Source organism: Sorex araneus, chromosome 2 (assembly GCF_027595985.1).
Source record: "Sorex araneus isolate mSorAra2 chromosome 2, mSorAra2.pri, whole genome shotgun sequence".
NCBI lineage: Eukaryota > Metazoa > Chordata > Mammalia > Eulipotyphla > Soricidae > Sorex > Sorex araneus.
In genome coordinates, this window is record NC_073303.1 from 38,031,110 (window position 1) to 38,048,720 (window position 17,611).

General features: G+C 58.5%; 1 protein-coding gene across 1 annotated transcript in view; it reads left to right on the forward strand.

The window, feature by feature from the left end:
• SMAD6 (SMAD family member 6) overlaps window positions 1-17,611 on the forward strand; it is a 64,439-nt gene that overhangs the window by 7,693 nt on the left and 39,135 nt on the right. The window contains exons 2-3 of the mRNA XM_004620923.2: window positions 1,657-1,713; window positions 7,183-7,260. Of these exons, the coding sequence (XP_004620980.2) occupies window positions 1,657-1,713; window positions 7,183-7,260 (135 nt within the window). The remainder of the gene's footprint in view (window positions 1-1,656; window positions 1,714-7,182; window positions 7,261-17,611) is intronic.

A 17,611-nucleotide genomic window follows, 5' to 3' on the forward strand; every position in this document is an offset into this window, starting at 1 on the left:
TACCTAAGGTCCAAAGACTAGAATATGACGATGAACTTGGAAACTCGGCATAGAGAGACGCCCGTGTCTCGACTTGGCTCTCTGCAGCTGCACCGGGGCCGGCTCCTGCTGCCCTCGAACCCGGCGGGGGGGGGGGGGCGGGCAGGGGTCCCACAGCCTTCCCTGTCCCGAGGCAGGGCCTTTGGGGAAGCAACTGCTGGCAGAAGAAGAACCCCCAGCAGGGAAGAGATGAAGCTGCTTTGGGTGCGGAGAGAAAAAGAAAAAAAATGCTCCTCCAGCTAATTGTGCCTTATTCTAATTGCGAAAAACACTTATTAGCCCGTGTCATTACTGATACCTGCCTAATAATAGTTATTACCACTTTACTACCACTGAGAGTTTGTTTTAGTTTGCGATTTGATGGTGCTTAGTTTCATTTACGGAAAATGAAGGGTCATTTCATTCATGCAAATTGTTACTTAGTTTAGCAAATTGTTACTTCCCTAAAGCGAGAGGCTGAGGAATCTTTCTGAAGACAAAGTATATGTTTTTCAGGAGTATTTTAGGCAAATGAAAGGAAACCAAAGAAAAATGCCATAGACAATAAGAACTCCCAGGGGGTCTGCTCCCTGGGGTCCTTCTGGCCCCTTCTCCAGGGGGACCTGGCTTCAGCTCTCCCCTCCAGGTGGGCTTTGGGTCTGGCTTCCTGTTTCCAGATGCCTGCCCCGGTAGCACTACCGCGCCTGCTTGTCAGCGGCTTCCGTGTCCTGGCGTGCACCGCCGGGCGCACTTGGGAACCAGGTTGCCACATCTGTTGGCGGAACCTTGAACGCCCACATCAGCTCCGGGCAGCCCCGCACCGCTGCTTGGTGGTCGGTGGGTGACAGGGCCCACTGAGGGGTCGCTGGTCCCAGTGGCTCCAGCACGGAGCCTGGCCGCAGCCGGCTGGGCCCTCTTTAAGTTTGCCTGATTATACTCCAGGACATTTGCACGGCGATGAAATCACCTAATGACACGTTGCCCCACAGCCTGTCATTACAGAGGCCTGACTGAGACATGAAATGTGTTAGCATAAGTTTATCTCAGATATTGCAAGGGACTTCCTCACACTGGAAGGGGCGCGGCCTCCACCTAGACTGCCAGTTTAACTCGGCTTCCTGTGCTCGGCCAGGCAGCCCTAGCGCCCCCCCCCCTTTTACCTCCTCAGCCCTCCTTTCTCTTGTTACACTGTTACTACTACTAATGGTAATTGTTGGTGGACCTCTGCCACAAGCTCCCAAGCTTTTTCTTTTGCTTTTTGGGTCGCACCCAGCAGTGCTCAGGGGTCACTCCTGGCTCTGCTCACGGGAATCTCTCCTGGCAGTGCTCAGGGGACCCTATGGGATGCTGGGGATTGAACCTCGGTCGGTCGGCTGTGTGCAAGGCAATCCCCTACCCGCTGTGCTATGACTCGGGTTCTGTACCAATCAGTTTCAATACTTAAACGCGGTCTCTGATTATGAAACATTTCAGAGTGGTTCAGAGAGGTGAAGGAACTTGCTGAAGGTCACACAGCCAGGGTGGGAGGGGGAGATGTGGGCCCAGGCCTGTGTGCCTGGGTATCTCAGTGGGTGGGGAGGAGGGAACAGCCGGCGGGACTCCTCAGCCCCGCAGTGACATGTGTCTCCTGTTTTGCAGAATCCCCGCCCCCTCCCTACTCGCGGCTCTCTCCTCCTGACGAGTACAAGCCACTGGGTAAGTGTGCCGGCCACCCACGTCTGGGACTTGGGGCGCGGGGGGGGGGAGGGGAGAGGGGGAGCTGCCTGGCTGCGCCTTGGAAATGGGGTGAAGTTTTACAAACACCCCACACTGGGGCCGGAGCAGACCCCGCCACCCCGCAGCCTGTTTACTGCTGCAGCTTCTTCTATTTACATCTCGAAATTCCTCAGCTCCTCGTTAGCCTCTCGGTGACCTTCAGGCAGGGCCCATGGGAGATGAATGGGCTTCACTGAAGCATCTTCCTGGAAGTTGGAAGTGGGTGGGTATTTCCCTCCCTCCTCCTGCCCACCTGCTCCCAGCGGGGAACTCTCCCCCCCTCGTAGGTGTGCATTAATTAGCAGCGTGACGAATGGGCTGGCCGTGAGGTCACTGCCGGGAGGACCTCAGTCCCCCTTTTTGGAGCCCAGAACTTCACCTTGGCCTGAGGAGAGGCAAAGAGCAGATTCAGAAACAGCCTCCCTGGGGCCGGAGTGACCATGCAGTGGGCGGGGCATTCACCTCGGACATGGCCCACCGGGGTTTGGTTTCCAGCACCCCGGATGGTCTCCCTAGTTTGCCAGGATTAATTCCTGAGAGCAGAGAGAGGGGTGAGCCCTGGTCACTGCCTGGGGTAGCCCCTAAATGAAACAGAAGTAGCCCGTGTGCAAAGGCCGCCGAGAGTCTGCGCACACTGGGTGGGCTGTGGACAAGTCCGCCTGCGGGCAGTAATGCATTCCCGACAGCTTTGGGGAGACCACACGGGGTACTGGAAATCCGGGTGTTTGTGCTTTTGACCTCCGGTGTCCCTGGGCACGACCCTCTGTCCTGGCCTGACTGTGCCACGAGCCTTTGGCAGCTGCCATGGGGCTTAGATGCCCACTTTGTCCCAGAGGGTTTGGTGTGGTGTGTGGAAAAGGCCCCTCCTCTTCCCACCATCATCATCGAGGCTGCTGACCCGGCTGTGCCCCCTCCCTCCCCCTGGCGGCAGAGTGCCACCAACCCCCCAGAACCTCTCAGACCTGGGGCAGAGTGTCCCGAGAACATGCCATGGGCCAGACATACCATTCCTGAAGTATGACCAAATCAAGTTCGGGCACCCGTTGCCTTACCCACTGTACTATCACTCTGGCCCCAGTGTGTCCCTGTTTTATTTTATTTATTTATTTATTTGTTTATTTTTGCTTTTTGGGTCACATCCAGCGCTGCTCAGGGGTTACTCCTGGCTCTGCACTCAGGAATTGCTCCTGTCAGTGCTTGGGGGACCATATGGGATGCCGGGGATCGAACCCAGGTCGGCCGAGTGCAAGGCAAACGCCCTACCCGCTGTGCTATCGCTCCGGCCCCAGTGTGTCCCTGTTTTAAATGGGTACTTTTTCTTGCGGGGGGCAGGGGGTCACATCCAGCAGTGCTCAGGAGCTACTCCTGGCTCTGTGCTCAGGGATCACTCCTGGTGGGGATTGGGGACCCGTATAGGGGATCGAACCAGGTTGGCCCGGTGCAAGGCGAGGGCTCCCTGCTCTCCTCGGGCAGGCACTTTCATCCGTGGGGGGCTGGGTGAGCATGTGGAGGGACCCCCTGCTGTGTAGAGGGGCCTGGGGCTGAGGGGGAGTCGGGTGGGCTGGAGCGCAGGCCTGTGTCAGCATTTCTGAGGTTAGCGTAATTACAGGAGTGGCTTGGCAGTTCCTGGCAGAGAGCAGGCCCCTCCAGTGTCTCAGGGACGGGGGCTCCTCGGTGCGGATGGCAGCGTTTGTTGCCCCGAGTTCGTGGGTGGTTCAGCCTGGTGTTGGCTGGGTGGCCCCCAGCTGTGCAGGGTGACCAGTGGGGGAACTGTCGGTCTCCAGGACGGTTTTACTAACGGGACAACTGAAACTCGGAAAGAGGAAGCGGGGGGCCAGAGAGAGAGCACAGTGGGTAAGGCACTAGCCTCCGATGCAGCTGACCTGGGTTTGATCCCCAACACCCCACGGGTTCCCTGGCGCTCCAGGAGTGATCCCTGAGTGCAGAGCCTGGAGTAAGCCCTGAGCATTGCTGGGTGTGGGCCCCCACCAGAATAAAATAAAAAGAGGCAGTGACTCTGGCCTGGTGGTCTTATAGTTTCCGCGTGATTTGCAATCTATAGCCACGTGTTTCCCTATCACTCACCAGCTAAGAGTGGGCTTTGCTTTTTGTGTGTGTGTGTGTGTGTGTGTGTGTGTGTGTGTGTGTCATTTTTATTTCCTTTCTTTGTGGGTGGGGGGAGGTATCAGGCTTCTACCTAGCTGTGCTCAGGAATCCTGGCAATGCTCAGGGGACTATTAGTGCTGCCTGGCATGAACCCTGGTTGGCTGTGTGCAAGGCAAGTCCCCTACCCACTGCGCTACTTCCCCCTCTCCCCTTTTTTGGGAGCACACCCTGCAGTGCTCAGGGATCCCTCCTGGCAGGGTTCGGGCACCCTTTGCCTTACCCACTGTCCTATCTCTCTGGCCCCAGCGTGTCCCTGTTTTAAACGGCAGCCTCGGTAGCTCTGCAGCCTCCCAGGGCTGGACATGGGGTTTGGCCGGGTGGAGAGTGGGCGGGGCATGCCTCAGTGCTGCCTGAGATGGCAGAGCCTGTGCTGGAGCCTCTTGAAAGGATAAGTGGCAGCCAGGCCCAGGATGCTGACTCAGGAGCTTTAGTCATTAAAAGCTAAACTCTGCTGGGGAGAGAGCGTCACAGGGAAGGTGCCTGCCTCGAGAGCAGCCAGCCCCCAGGGGACGGAGCGACAGTACAGTGGGCAGGGCTCTTGCCTTGCAGGTGCCCAACCCAGGCTTGGTCCCTGGCATCCCCCACTGCCCCCGAGCCCGCCAAGAGTGATTCCTGAGTGCAGAGCAAAGCTCTCCTAGGCAATCCCTTCTCAGAAGGCCAAGGAAGCAGCTCAGAGCACCTTGCATGTGTGAGGCCCAGGGTTCAATGTCCAGCACCACAGGAAGGAAAAAAGGGAAAGAAAAGGAGTCCTCACTTAGGCCCTGAGGCTGTTATTTATTTATTTATTATTATTAATTTTTTTTGCATTTTGGGTCACACCCAGTGATGCACAGGGGTTACTCCTGGCTCTGCACTCAGGAATTACTCCTGGCAGTGCTCAGGGGACCATATGGGATGCTGGGAACCGAACCCGGGTCGGCTGCGTGCAAGGCAAACACCTTACCCCCTATGCTATCGCTCCAGCCCCAAGGCTGTTATTTATTTTGGGGGTATTTTCTTCATGGTACCTGGGAGTACTCCATAGGGTGAGGAATGGAACTCAGACGATTCCATTCGCGACCCCGGCTGTCCTGAAGCCACATCCCTGACCGGTGGTGGTGGTGGTGGTGGTGGTGGTGGTGGTGATTTTTGGTCTGATAGGTGCCTGCAGGTTACCCAGTGCTGCCCACCCTGCCAGTGTGGGCCGGGTGGCTCAGTGATCAGCCCTGCTACGCTCTGGCCTCCACCGTTGTAGTTTTGTTGCTGTTTGGGGCCACACCCAGCGGTGCTCAGGTCTTACTCCTGGCTTTGCGCTTAGGGGTCGCTCCTGGTGGGCTCGGGGACCCGATGCGTTGCTGGGGGTTAGGGCTGGAGCACGCATGGCAAGTGCCTTAACCCCTGTGCTTTCTCTCCGCCCTGCTCTTCAGTTTCTTGTTGGTTTTTGACTTTTGTTTTCGGGCCACATCTGGTGGTGCCAAGGGCTGACTCCTGGCTCTCTCCTCGGGGATTGTGCTCAGCAGGCTCTGGGCACTGTATGGATGCCAGGGATCAAACCCTGTTAGGCCAAGTGCAAGGCAAACGCCCTCCCTGCTGTACTATCGCTCCAGCAACACCCTCCACCCCCCCACCCCGCCTACTATTCATTTTTGTCGTTTTGTTTGTTTGTTTGTTTTTTGGGTCACACTCGGCGATGCACAGGGGTTACTCCTGGCTGTGCACTCAGGAATTACTCCTGGCAGTGCTTGGGGGATATGGGATGCTGGGAATTGAACCCAGGTCTGCTGCGTGCAAAGCCAATGCTCTACCCGCTGTGTTATTACTCCAGCCCCCTCCTGTTCATTTTTAAAAGGAGGTTTCTTGCGGCTCTCTTCTTTCTTCCGAGCACATTACCATCCGGTAATTTGTCCCTCTCCAATAAACAGCCCGAGTTACATTCTGTGTTTTTTTCCTTCTGCTGTCACCCCGGGCCGTGCTCAGGGACTGCTCCCAGGGCTGTGCTCGGGGTTCAGTGCCAGCCCAGACCTCCTGCGTGCAGAGCACGCGCTCAGCCTGCTTGGCCCTTTGGGCCACCTCCCGAGCCCCTGTATTATTTTCTTTTCCTTGCATTGTTGCTTTTTCATAAACAAAAAGTCAGTTCACTTCTAAGGCTCTGTGATCACATGAGACCGAAAAACAAAATACAACTCAGAACACCCAGTGTGCTCTGGGAGGGGGAGAGAAAGGCCACGTTGGTTAATGTTTCATCTTCCCGCGCCCCCCCGCCCCCCCTCCCCAAGCCATGTGGTAAGAGGGAAAATGCCTGCGGGATGGAGAATGGAATTCCACCCAGCAAGGGCCTCAAGAGGTGGTTCTCGTCCCAGGAATTCCCAGCACAGGCTCTCCTGAGTCAGGTGGGGGTGGGCGTTGCTGCAGGGGGTCCCGTGTGAGAGGACCCCAGGCCTCATGGGGTGTCCCTCCTGAGTGCCGGCCATGACGTTCCTTCCCAGGGGGAGCGTCCTGGGAGGCACAGGCGCGAAACCGTTCCAGACCCACCTGCCCCCACAGGCCCGGTTTGTCAAAGCTAGCCGCTCAGTGTTCCAGAGAAAACGTGCAGAATTTTCCTTTCCCACTGAGGACACGCAGACAGCGTGCGCCTTTGGAAGTGCTTAGAATTAGCGTCGGGAAAAACAGGCCAGGCATTGCTAGTTGCTCCCAGAGCAGAGACGGGGAGTGACGGAGTGGAGGAGGGGAGCAGAGGGAGGGGGAGGAAAAAAAAAGTTAATCTGGGAGCAAATGCTTGAGCCCTTAATTAGAGGGGTGTAAGCGGGACAGAGTGAGGCTGGCTGGTAACTTGTTAAAACAGATTTTCTCCAGCACCAGCCAGAGGAAGGAAGGAAGGAAGGAAGCAAGAAGGAACAACTTCAAGAATTTTAATGGTTGTAATTAAGTACGGCAACTATGAATTGTTTCGGGGCTTAATTTAACCTTTCCCCGAGGAAGCTCCAAGTCGCTGCTTGCTCGGTGCCCTGAGCTGGGGCGATTGCTGTGGTCAGAGTGATGGGACGAGTTTCAGGGGTTGGGGCTGCCGCCGCACGATTTTCCAGAACATTCCCTGGAGGAGCGGGGTGGGGGTCCTGCTGTTGGGATGGGCCGTGAGGGCTGCACCTCCCGTGAGGGGTGTGGGGGGTGGCACTTATGTGCTCACCCAGGGCTCAGGGGTCTGAGGAGGGAGGGAAGGGCCCCCTCCCCCCATGCCCACTGAGCCTCTCTCTCTTCCTCCCGCAGATCTGTCGGATTCCACATTGTCTTACACTGAAACAGAGGCCACCGGCTCCCTCATCACTGCTCCGGGCCACTTCCCAGGTGGGTGCGTCCTCGGGGCCTGTCCTGGTGCCCCGTGGTCTTCCCGGGTCCTTGTGCTGTGGCCTTTGGGGATGAGACTGGGGGATCTCTGGTGACACCTGTGCCCTGCACCCACCTTGTGTCCAGGTGGCCCTCCCACCCCCCACCACTCTCTGGACTCGCTTTGCCCTCCCACTCATGGCAGCAAACCGGTCGTGTGCGCCTATGTCCTGTGTTTGGGGGAGGACCAGGGAAGGGTCACTGGAGTGGGGCAGGAGCGGGTATCGGGCAGGGCGGGCTGGGGGCACTGAGGCAGGCAATTTGCCAAGCGTCCCGTTTCTGCGTGAGCAGTGGCTGTCAGGCCCAGAACCAGGAGAGACCCTGGCTAGGACCCCCGGGGAGGCGTCAGTTCTGGGGCACCTCACACTCCTGGCAGTGTGTCCGTCACTTGCCTTCAGAGTGAGAGGGGGTCGTGCCTCGGGGAAGGACCCTGCTGCCGAGGTCTGTGGGGCAAGGGGAGGATGCTTGGTGACCTGTGGGGTTCATGGCCTGGTTCTGAGCTGGGTGGGTTCACTGCCTCTGAGCTTTCCATTGGGCATGACTGGACCTGGACCACTCCTGAGTATCTGCATCAACTCTCCGTCACCATAGCAATTGCAGCATCCAGTTAGGATGCTCTGGCCCACGGCTTCCTGAGCTCTGGGCAGCGACTCACTCAGCACTGCCTTGCAGCTCAGCTGTTGGCCACCATGCTCTTGGGGGACCCTGGCCGCCGGCTCTTTGGGGAACCCTTCCCACAAGTGCTCTGGGTCATTCTGGCCCCTCCGAGGGTGATGCTGCCCCCTTGGCCCCTCCCATACTCCACAGCCTCAGGGGAGCCCTGCCTGGACACTGGAGGCCCGAGCAGGAGGGACAGTGCCCTGTGCTGGACTCTGGGCCCCTTGCTGCATCCTGTGTGCTTGCTTCTGGGGTCCCCTCTCAGGGACTCACTTGCTTCTCTGCCATTGGGTCTGACTCATCGTTATGCTTTTGTGTGTGTCTTTGGAAGGTCCCGAGCTGATGGAACAAAGGCCGTGGCTTAAATGTGTGTGTTTGGTTTTTGTTTGGGGGCCACACTTGGTGGTGCTCGGGGGACCGTGCGGTGCCGGAAGTGGACTCTGGCCTTCTGCATGCACAGACAGCCCCAGCCGTGAAACCCTATCCCCGGCCAGGGCTTTCCGAGTGGCCTGTCTCTGTGGTTGGGTGCCGCGGGTAGGTTTGAGCAAGTGACTTCGTCACTTCTGCACATGGGAGTCTGTCCCTGCCAACCTTGGCAGACTGGACTCCTGGGTGCCTGTTTTGGCTGTCCCGTGGCCATCATTCACTGTGACCAGCCGTGTGCAGAGCGCAGGGAGGTTTCTTCACCTTTCCTGGTCTCACAGCACCTAGTTCCTGATTTTGGTCATCGCAGAGCCGGCCCCTGGGGGCTCCTGGCAGGAAGGAAGCGTCCCCGAAGCAGTTGCAGGTGGCCCTTCCCCGGATGTGGGGCCCTTCAAGCTGGCCTGCCCGGCAGGTCTGCTCAGGAACCACAGGGTGCCCAGGGGCTGCGCTGACTTTGGAGGAGGGAATTGGTGACTCTGTGCGGGTCTCTGGGGACTGAGGGAACGGGGGGCAGTGAGTGTCCAGCCTTCGGCGGAGAAACAGGTCTGCGGACATCGCTTATGTCCCGGGTTCTCGGTCAGCAAGAGGAACCCCCACTGTGGTGTCCAGGCCCTTCCCACAGGGGCTGGGCACACCGTCCAGCTTTCCCGCAGACTCTGTGGGTCCCGGCTGCCCGCCCTGAGGCCCCCAGAACACAGACCCAGGGAGGAAGGTCCTGAGGGGCCAGTGGCCTGGATGGAGCTGGGGTGTGGGGCTGTGCCCAAGGCCATCTGGGAGTGGGGTCAGGAAGGTGACGGGTGGGCTGGGTGTGTGTATGTGTGTTTCTGTCTTTTGGACCATACCAACGGTGCTCAGGTCTGACTCCTGGCTCTGTGCTCTGGGATCACTCCTGGCAGAGCTCAGGGGCCCATGTGGGTGCCGGATCAAACCCGGATCGGCTGTGTGCAAGGCAGAGGCTGTCCCCGCTGTACTGTCGCTCCGGCCCACCAGGTGGGGGAGTTTGATATTCAAGGGCGGATGACACGGATGCTGGCTGACGCCCCTCGCTCTCTGCCTGCAGCCTATACCCCTCTCGCTGGCTCTGCACCCCCCAGTGAGACACGCAGGTGATGGGGCTCTCTGCAGCCCCAGCTGCCCAGATGCTTGAAGGGCGAGTGGACGGCTGCATGGTGTCACCCCCGGCCCTGTGGTTTCCTTGCTAATGTAGGGTCCTGGCTGCCACATGCCCCCCTCCCCACTGTCTGAAGCCCCTTCAGGTCCTCACAGACAAATGGAGACGCAAACAGGAGCATGATAAGTGGTCACTGCCTCTTGTATGTGGTGGGAGGTATCCAGGAAGACTGACTGGAAGAGGTGACCTCCAGGTTGGTTTTCTTTTGGTGGGGGGTTGTTTGGGCTACCCCTGATGATGCTCAGGACTTCCGGTTCTGTGCTCAGGGCTCATTCCTGGTAGCAGTCTGGGGACCTTCTGTAGGTCGGTCGCATGTAAGGCAAGTGCCTTACCCCCTGTACTCTGTCCAGGGCTGGGTGACGCTACAAAAATGCAGAGCAGAGGTCAGAGACGCAGTCCAGGCCTGAAGGCACTTGTCCTGCCCTCAGCGAGCCCCCGTGCTTTCCTGAGCCTCACCAGGACCGATTTTGAGTTCGGAGCCCGGTGTGGCCCACCCCCTCCCCTCAGGAAAGCAAGTACTCTGTCGGGCCACCCTGGGTTCTGCCGGGGGCTGGGATTGGGGACATACTCCAGGTGGAGGAGAGCAGGTGTGGGACCACCCGAGGTTCAGCGACCACAGTTTGGAGGCATTGGGGAGCCCAGCGTCCACTGGTGAGGCGGGGGGCAGGGCCAGGGCCAGCCCCAGATCTGTGCCCAGGGGTAGTTCCTGGCGGTGCTGGGACCCAACACAGGCCTCCCGACCCTGGAGCCTTTCGAGGCCAGAGCCGGAGCGAAGGACAGCGGGGAGGGTGCTTCCCCAGCACCTGGCAGGCCCAGGTCGGACCCCGGTACCAGACAGGGTCTCCTAAGCACTGCCAGGAGTGATCCGTGAGCTCAGAGCCGGTCCTGAAATTCCAGAGAAATGCCACTGGTTGCCGCCAGCCTAACCACAGCCATCTGTCTGCCAGGCCCCCAGCTCGCCCGTCGTGCCCCTGCCTGCGCCCCCCGCACCCCCACCCCTGCGTCTCTGGCCATCGGAGCCACGCTCGAAAGTTTTCCTTGTCAGGGCACCGTCATGCTTGCCAAGAGTCTTTCTTTGATGCAGAAAATATAGCCCGGAGGTACTTTGTCAGATGTTTTTGTATTAAACATTCTCCCTCCCTGGCCAAGGTGATGCATTGCTTTTCCAGTTGCCCTGGGTGGAAAGAATTCTAGTTTTCCACCTCCTCCAGGCAGCCCTCAACCCAGGGGCACTTGTCGTCAGAGAGGGTGAGGCCCGGGGTGGGGGAGGGGGGTCTTTGACACCTCTGCAGGGCAACCTGAGGGACAGGCGTGGGTCTCGCCTCATGCTAGAGGTCACGTCTGGAACAGGCGTCCAGGCCACCAGTTCAGACCACAGAGATGCGAGTCCAGCTTCTGTGGGAGGGGTGGGGGCTGGATGTCGGGGGTCTGGAAGCCACTTGGTTCTATTTTTTGTATGGCTGAGGGTGGCTTGTGTGTCACACAAGGGTTGCACGCTGCCTCCAGCCCCGGAAGCCACTTTATCTTTTCTTTCTTTGCTTTTGGTGTTTGTTTACAGTGCTCAGGGAGCACTCCTGTGGTGCTCGGGGGACTCTGTCCTGTTGGGGGGTTAGACCCGGTTTGGCCATGTGCAAGGCAGGTACCCTCCCTGCTGTTCTGTCTCTGCTGCCCCTGGAGGTTGTGTTAATCTAAGTTGCCTTGGGTGGTGCGAACACTGGGCATGGAGCACAAAAAAGCAGGAGGGTAAGGGGGTGGGCATGGGGTGCTGGGCACGGGGGTGCTGGAGGGAGCTGGGGGTGCTGGGGTGCAGCCCCGGGAGCCGAGGGGAAGGCTTTGCTGCCAGCTGGTGTCAGTGAAGTGTGCAGGGGCGGGGCAGGGCAGTCGTCTTGCCTCCAGCTGCCCCGTTGATCCACGCACCATGCACCGGCACTGGACAGATTGTCCTCCCTGGCCAGCCCATCGGAATGTGTGCCCCGTGGCCCCCAGAGCTCTCCCCGGCTACTCTGCCCTGCCCTCCCCGCCATCCAGTGCTGAGGGATGCCCTCCTGTTGCTGTGTCCCTGCCTGCGCCACTGTGCGGTCCTCCAGGGCCTCATGTCCACTCTGTGCCACCAGGTCCTGTGGGGCCCCTCCTGGGCACGGGCACTGTTTCCAAAGCAAGGATTTGGGGGGCTTATGCAGAAGGCAGTGCCTGGGACCTCCCCACTGAGCCGAGGTCTGGGGTGCAGTGGACACACAGGTGATCTGTGGGGCAGTCCTGGAGGGTCTCAAACAGGAAAGACAGAGCCCTGATAGGGGGCGCCTGGCCGTGGGGGTTTCTGCTCCCAGGAAGGGTGGACAGGGCCATCAGTCTCATCCATGGGGCTGCCCACCTCCCTTGGGATGAAAACCAGGACGCCCGGGACTGACCCCAGGGCCCAGAACCCTATCCAGGTGTCCTCCGAAGCTGGCCCGTGGCCGACGCCCGTCTACACACGGAGGCCGGAAGAGCTTCTAAGGCCTGCCCTCCCGGGCCAGGGGCCTTGGGTTCTTTTTTCACATTTTGCTTTGGCTTTTGGGCCACACCCACTGATGCTCCCGGCTTGACTCCTGGCCCCCGCACTCGGGAATCACTCCTGGCCGCGCTCGGGGGACCCAGTGGGATGCCAGGGATCAAACCCCGTTCAGCAGCGTGCAAGGCAAGTGCCTTCCGCGCTGTGCTGCCCGTGCTGCCCCTCTGCCAGCTGTGGGCAGTTTCCCGGAGTAACCCAAGGGGCCTGGGGCTCCCTGGGCCCGTGTGCGTGTGCGCATGGGTGGGAGGAATCTGAGTGTTGGTGGGCGGGGTCCTCGCGTTGGTGGGCGGAGACCCCAGGGCGATGCTCTGCCCCGTGACCACTTGGGGAGCCGCTCCAGCACCGTCCCCTTCCCCTGTGCCCTTGAGGGGAGGCAGCGAATCAGCACGAGGGAAAGGATGGAGGGAGCCTGGGGTGGCCCCGGGACCTTGGTACCCAGGACCGCAGGCGGTGCCCGCCCACTTCTCGGATGACTTTGGGGCCCCACCCGGCCCGCACCCCTCCAGCTGCGGCTCTTTTCCACGCGGAGAGGAGTGGAAGGGAACCCAGCCCAGTAAACGGGCCTCTCCCCAGTGGCCAAAACACGACGCTCCGTTGCTGTGTCCCTGGAGCACGGGGAGGGGTTTGCCTCCCTGGGCTGTCAGTCATTCTGGGCCTCGGACTCCATCCTGGGGCACACACCCAGGCGAGGGTCCGAGTCTCTGCGGGGGGGGGGGTGGACAGTTCAGTGTGGCACTGAGGCCTGTCCTGCAGGCCAGCGTCCCAGATTCCTGCGCCCCTCCCCCCTTTTCTTGGGTGCTTTGATGGGCCTGAGGTGTTTATAGGCCTGATTCACGACCCAGTTACCAGGGTTTTCCACGGAAATCGCTTATTAAAGGGGCCGTGCTGTCAGCGACACTGCCGTGAGGACAGGCCCCCGGCTGCACAAACACTGGGACTTAAGAAAACACGGTTAGACAACACACCCGCCTCGGGTTGGTGCAGACCAGGGGGACAGTGTCCACCTCCCCATTGTCCCTCCTGCCCAGTGTCGGGACATGTGGGTCCGGCTGCTGATTGGTCAGTTGTCAAAGCAGGGATGGGTGGGAGGGAAGTTGGGGTAAGAAGACTTTCCCTGCATCCCTCCTCACCCCTCGCTGGGAAGGTGCTCATAGAAAGCCCGCCTTTTCCAGGAAGCTTTCCAGGCTGCTGCTGCTCCAGGGGACTTTCCATCCGCTGAGATCCCCTCCCCCTCTCTCCCCCTCCCCCACCAAGGCAGATGCCCAGGTTGTTTGTGCCTGTGTGGTTCCCTTCACTAGACTGACTTGTTCACTGTCCCCAGCCCCTGGGCTGGGATTAGGAGGAAGCCAGTGGCTCTTGAGCCCGGCATTGCCCACTGCCTCGTGTGAGGAAGGTTTGGGCTTGTCCCCTGCCTCGCCCACTTGGCTCTTACTGATCATAGCGTGGAGCTATGGTGGCGAAATTTGAGTGTCAGACCCAAGGCCCCAGGCTGGGAGAGAGGGCCTTGCCTAGCATGTGGCTGATCCAGGTTCCCTCGCCAGTATCCCACATTGCTGGGTATAATTCTTACGTGCAGAGCCAGGAGTAAGCCCTGAGCACCGCCCCAAAACCAAACCAAAGAATTTAAAACAACGCGGGACCAGGGACATAATACAGTGGGGCGAGCACTTGCCTTGCATGTGACTGACCCAGGTTCGATTTCTGGCATCCCATATGATCCCCCAAGCACTGCCAGGAGTGATCCCTGGGCCCAGAGCCAGGAATACGCTCTGATATCACAGCGTGTGGCCCCAGGGCCAAAAACTGTGAGGATTGTTCTTTAGTCTCAGTTAGGTCCTGCTAATCCCACGCATGGGGGAGAGATCACCCCCAGGGCAGGAGTCTTTGTCCAGGGCTGCAGGCCAGTGAGTGACTGAGGCCCTTTTGTCCCCTCAGTTCTCCTGACTTCCAGAGTCCGTGTCCTTGGACAGGGCAGGAATCACCCCCGCATTCCATCTGTGATCCCCGAGACAGGTTGGAGGGAGAAGCTGAGTCCCTCTCAGCTGCATGATGTTTGCTGGTTCTGTCTGTTTTGGATTTATTAAGATACGATCTACAGGGGCTGGAGCGAGAGCACAGAGGGAAGGGTGTTTGCCTCGCAGGCAACCAACCCAGGTTCCATCCCTGGCATCCACTTTGGACCTCCGAGCCTGCCTGGATGGGTATTTGGCTTGTTTCCAGTACTTTGGTCCGGAACCCTGATGCTCGGGTCTCTGGACGTAGAACCCTGGTGGGCCGCGTGCCAGGCAAGTGCCTTCACTGACCCTGGAGAGCGTGACAGTCTCTCTCCTGCTCTTCCTGAGAAACTGTCAAGGGATCCAGTATTAATCTGGAGGAAGCGGATTCTAAAAAGAATGAAGGATTCTCCAAAGAGAAAGAAGAAAGGCCATACCTTTAAGGACATCTATGTTTTGGAGTCAGAGCAGCAGTGCAGCGGGAGGGTGCTTGCCTTGCATGTCGCCGACCTGGGTTCAGTCCCTGGCATCCCATATGGTCCCCCGAGCACCGCCAGGACTGATTCCTGAGTGGAGTGATTCCTGACTGCAGAGCCAGCAATGATCCCTGAGCATTGCCACGGGTGGCCCCCAAATGAAACAAAACAAAGTCAAAAAGGGCATTTCTGCTGTAAAGACCTGGCAGCCCAGGTGGCGTGCGCCGAGGGGAGCAGGCACGCCGGAGTGGGGGTGGGTGGTCCCAGAGTGAAGCGTGCTGGAGAGACGTTCTCTACCTGAGTCCCTCCAGAGTGGAGTGTGGCTTCTTATTTTTAGATTTTAGTAATTTTTAAAAGTTAATTAAGGGGCCGGAGCGATAGCACAGCGGGTAGAGCGTTTGCCTTGCATGCAGCCAACCCGGGTTCGATTCCTAGCATCCCATATGGTCCCCTGAGCACCGCCAGGAGTAATTCCTGAGTGCAGAGCCAGGAGTGATCCCTGTGCATCGCTGGGTGTGACCCAAAAAGCAAACAAAACAAAACAAATTACAATGTTTTTTTATTGATTGACCGTGAGGTACAGTAACAAAACTTTCATGCTTGAGCTTTGATCATACAGTCATCAAACACCCATCCCTTCACCAGTGCCCATTTTCCACCACCCAAATCCCCAGTATCCCCCCTCCCATTCTACACCTCCCCTTGTCTGTGTGGCAGACAAGTTTCACAATACTCTCTCTCTACTTTAGTTACCTTCAATATTTCGAGACCCATCCCACCACCCCTCATGCCTGCCGAAAAGGCAGTGCTAGACAGTGTGTTTTGTATTGCTTGTTATGGATGCAATGTCATGTCTCTAAAAATTCTAAACTTTTAATAGTTAGGGTCTGAAGAGATCGCTGCAGCAAGTGGCTCGAGTCCGAGATTCATTTGTGTGTCTCTGGATTGTAACCGTGTGGAAGCTTAAGTAGATGGCAGATGTGGCGTCATCTTGGAGTCCTGTCGGGGGAGGGGAAAGGAGAAGGCAACCTCCTCCCCTGTATCCTGTGAGGCTTGGGATTTGCTGCCACCGCCACTCGTACCTGGAGCTTGTCGCTGACTTCTTCTTTTTTTTTTTTTTTTCTTTTTGGGTCACACCCGGCGATGCACAGGGGTTACTCCTGGCTCTGCACTCAGGAATTACTCCTGGCGGTGCTCAGGGGACCATATGGGATGCTGGGAATTGAACCCGGGTCGGCCTCGTGCAAGGCAAACGCCCTACCCGCTATGCTATCACTCCAGCCCCTTGACGCTGACTTCTAAAAATGTCGCCCACCAGAGCTCCTAGAGGGCAGGTGGAGGGTTGGCACCTGCCCCTGTCTGGAGCAGCCCAGTGGAAACGGCCAATTTGGAGTGTGGCCTCTTAGTGCATCAGAGTCCCCTTTCCAGGCGGGTAATCCTTCAGCCATACGTGTTGTGACTCTTCTCCCAGTCTGTGGCTTGTCTCTTCATTTCCCAGTGGAGCCTTTTCGGTTTTGCTTTGAGGCCACCCCCAGCACTGACTCCTGTCTATGCTCAGGGATCACTTGTGGTGGGACTCGGGACTATATGTGGTGCCGGGGACTAAACCCAGGTTGGCTGCGTGCAGGGTGGGAGCCCTCTCCACTGTCCTATCGCTCCGGCCCTAGTGGCGCCTTTTGAAGAGCAGAAGTTTGCAAAGTTGCTCAGCCCTGCCTGTCAGTCCTTTCTTCCCAGGCTTCTCGGTGGCATCTGACAAACCCAAAGTCACAAGCTCCGCCACTGTTTTCTTCCGAGGGTTTTACGGTTTCAGGCTTTCCACCTTGGTTTGCTTTTGCGCATAGGACACGTGTTATTAGTAATTCCCCTTTCCCATGGAGGCCCAACTGCTGTAGCACCTTTCGCTTCACTCCTGTCATTTGGGGGCCGGAGAAGTGTCTGAAATCCGCAAGTCCGAATCCTCTAAGGAAGTCACTGTTCAAAGTTCTTCTGCCTCTTCTAGGCATTTTGGATTCCAAGCTCATTTTATTTATTTATTTATTTATTGCAGGGAGAGGAGCCACACCCAGCAGTGCTCAGGGTGTACTCCTGGCTTTGTGCTCAGGGATCCCTCCTGGTGGGCTTGGGGAACCATATGGGATGCTGGGGGCCAAACCTTGGTCAGCTCCTGCAAGGCAAGCCCGCCTTCTCTGCTTCACTATCACCTTTTTTTTCCTTTTTGGACTATTGTAAAAGATGGTCCCAGTTATTCAGTACCAGGATAGAGAAAGACCACGTCTTCTCCTCGATCCACCCCAAATGTGTACGCTTTTGATGGCTCGGGGGTTCAGTATTCGGTGCCAAGTCTCAAAGAGAGATTTGCAAAGTGGGCGATTCTCTGCCTTCTGGTCTCTTGGCAGCGTCTCTCTCCCCTGTCATCCCCTAGGACAGCCGAGGGCGAATTAGTTTATGGGGAGCTGCCAGCCTCTTGGGTGATGCCCCCCAGCCTTGGGCGTTGGTTTCCTGTTCATCCCTGGCAGGCCACGGGAGCCCCAGATCAGAGGACCTGGCCAGGTTTGTCCCCCCCAGCGCCCGGTCTGATCCACGGACCTCGGGCGGGGAGACCTGGAAGAAAGCCGGGTCCTCCCAGGGGGACCCTTACTTCCCAGAACCGAGAGACAGGGCACTCGGCTGGGTTGCCCGGTATCTGGTGGCAGAGGGGTGTGTGTGTGGGGGGGGCGGTGTCTCCTACCCCCAGGCCCAGCCACGCCCGGTCCTGTCTGGCGGGGGAGTGCCCCCGGTCCAGCCTGCCCGGGCGGCCCCTTGCCAGCGGTGCCCCTCTGAAGTTCACGTCTGGCTCTTTCCAGAGCCTCAAAGCCCCGTGCTTGGAAATACGGGTTTTGGCTGACCTCACCCCCGGCGTGGAGTTGAAAGGCCTTTGTCAGTCTGGTTTGGACCGGAGTCTGGGCACGACGTGCGGAAGCACCAGAGGCCGTTGGTGCCGTCCCAGCCATGCGTCTGCAGGGGCGGGAGCCCCCGCCTCACTCCGCAGGGTCCAGCGCCG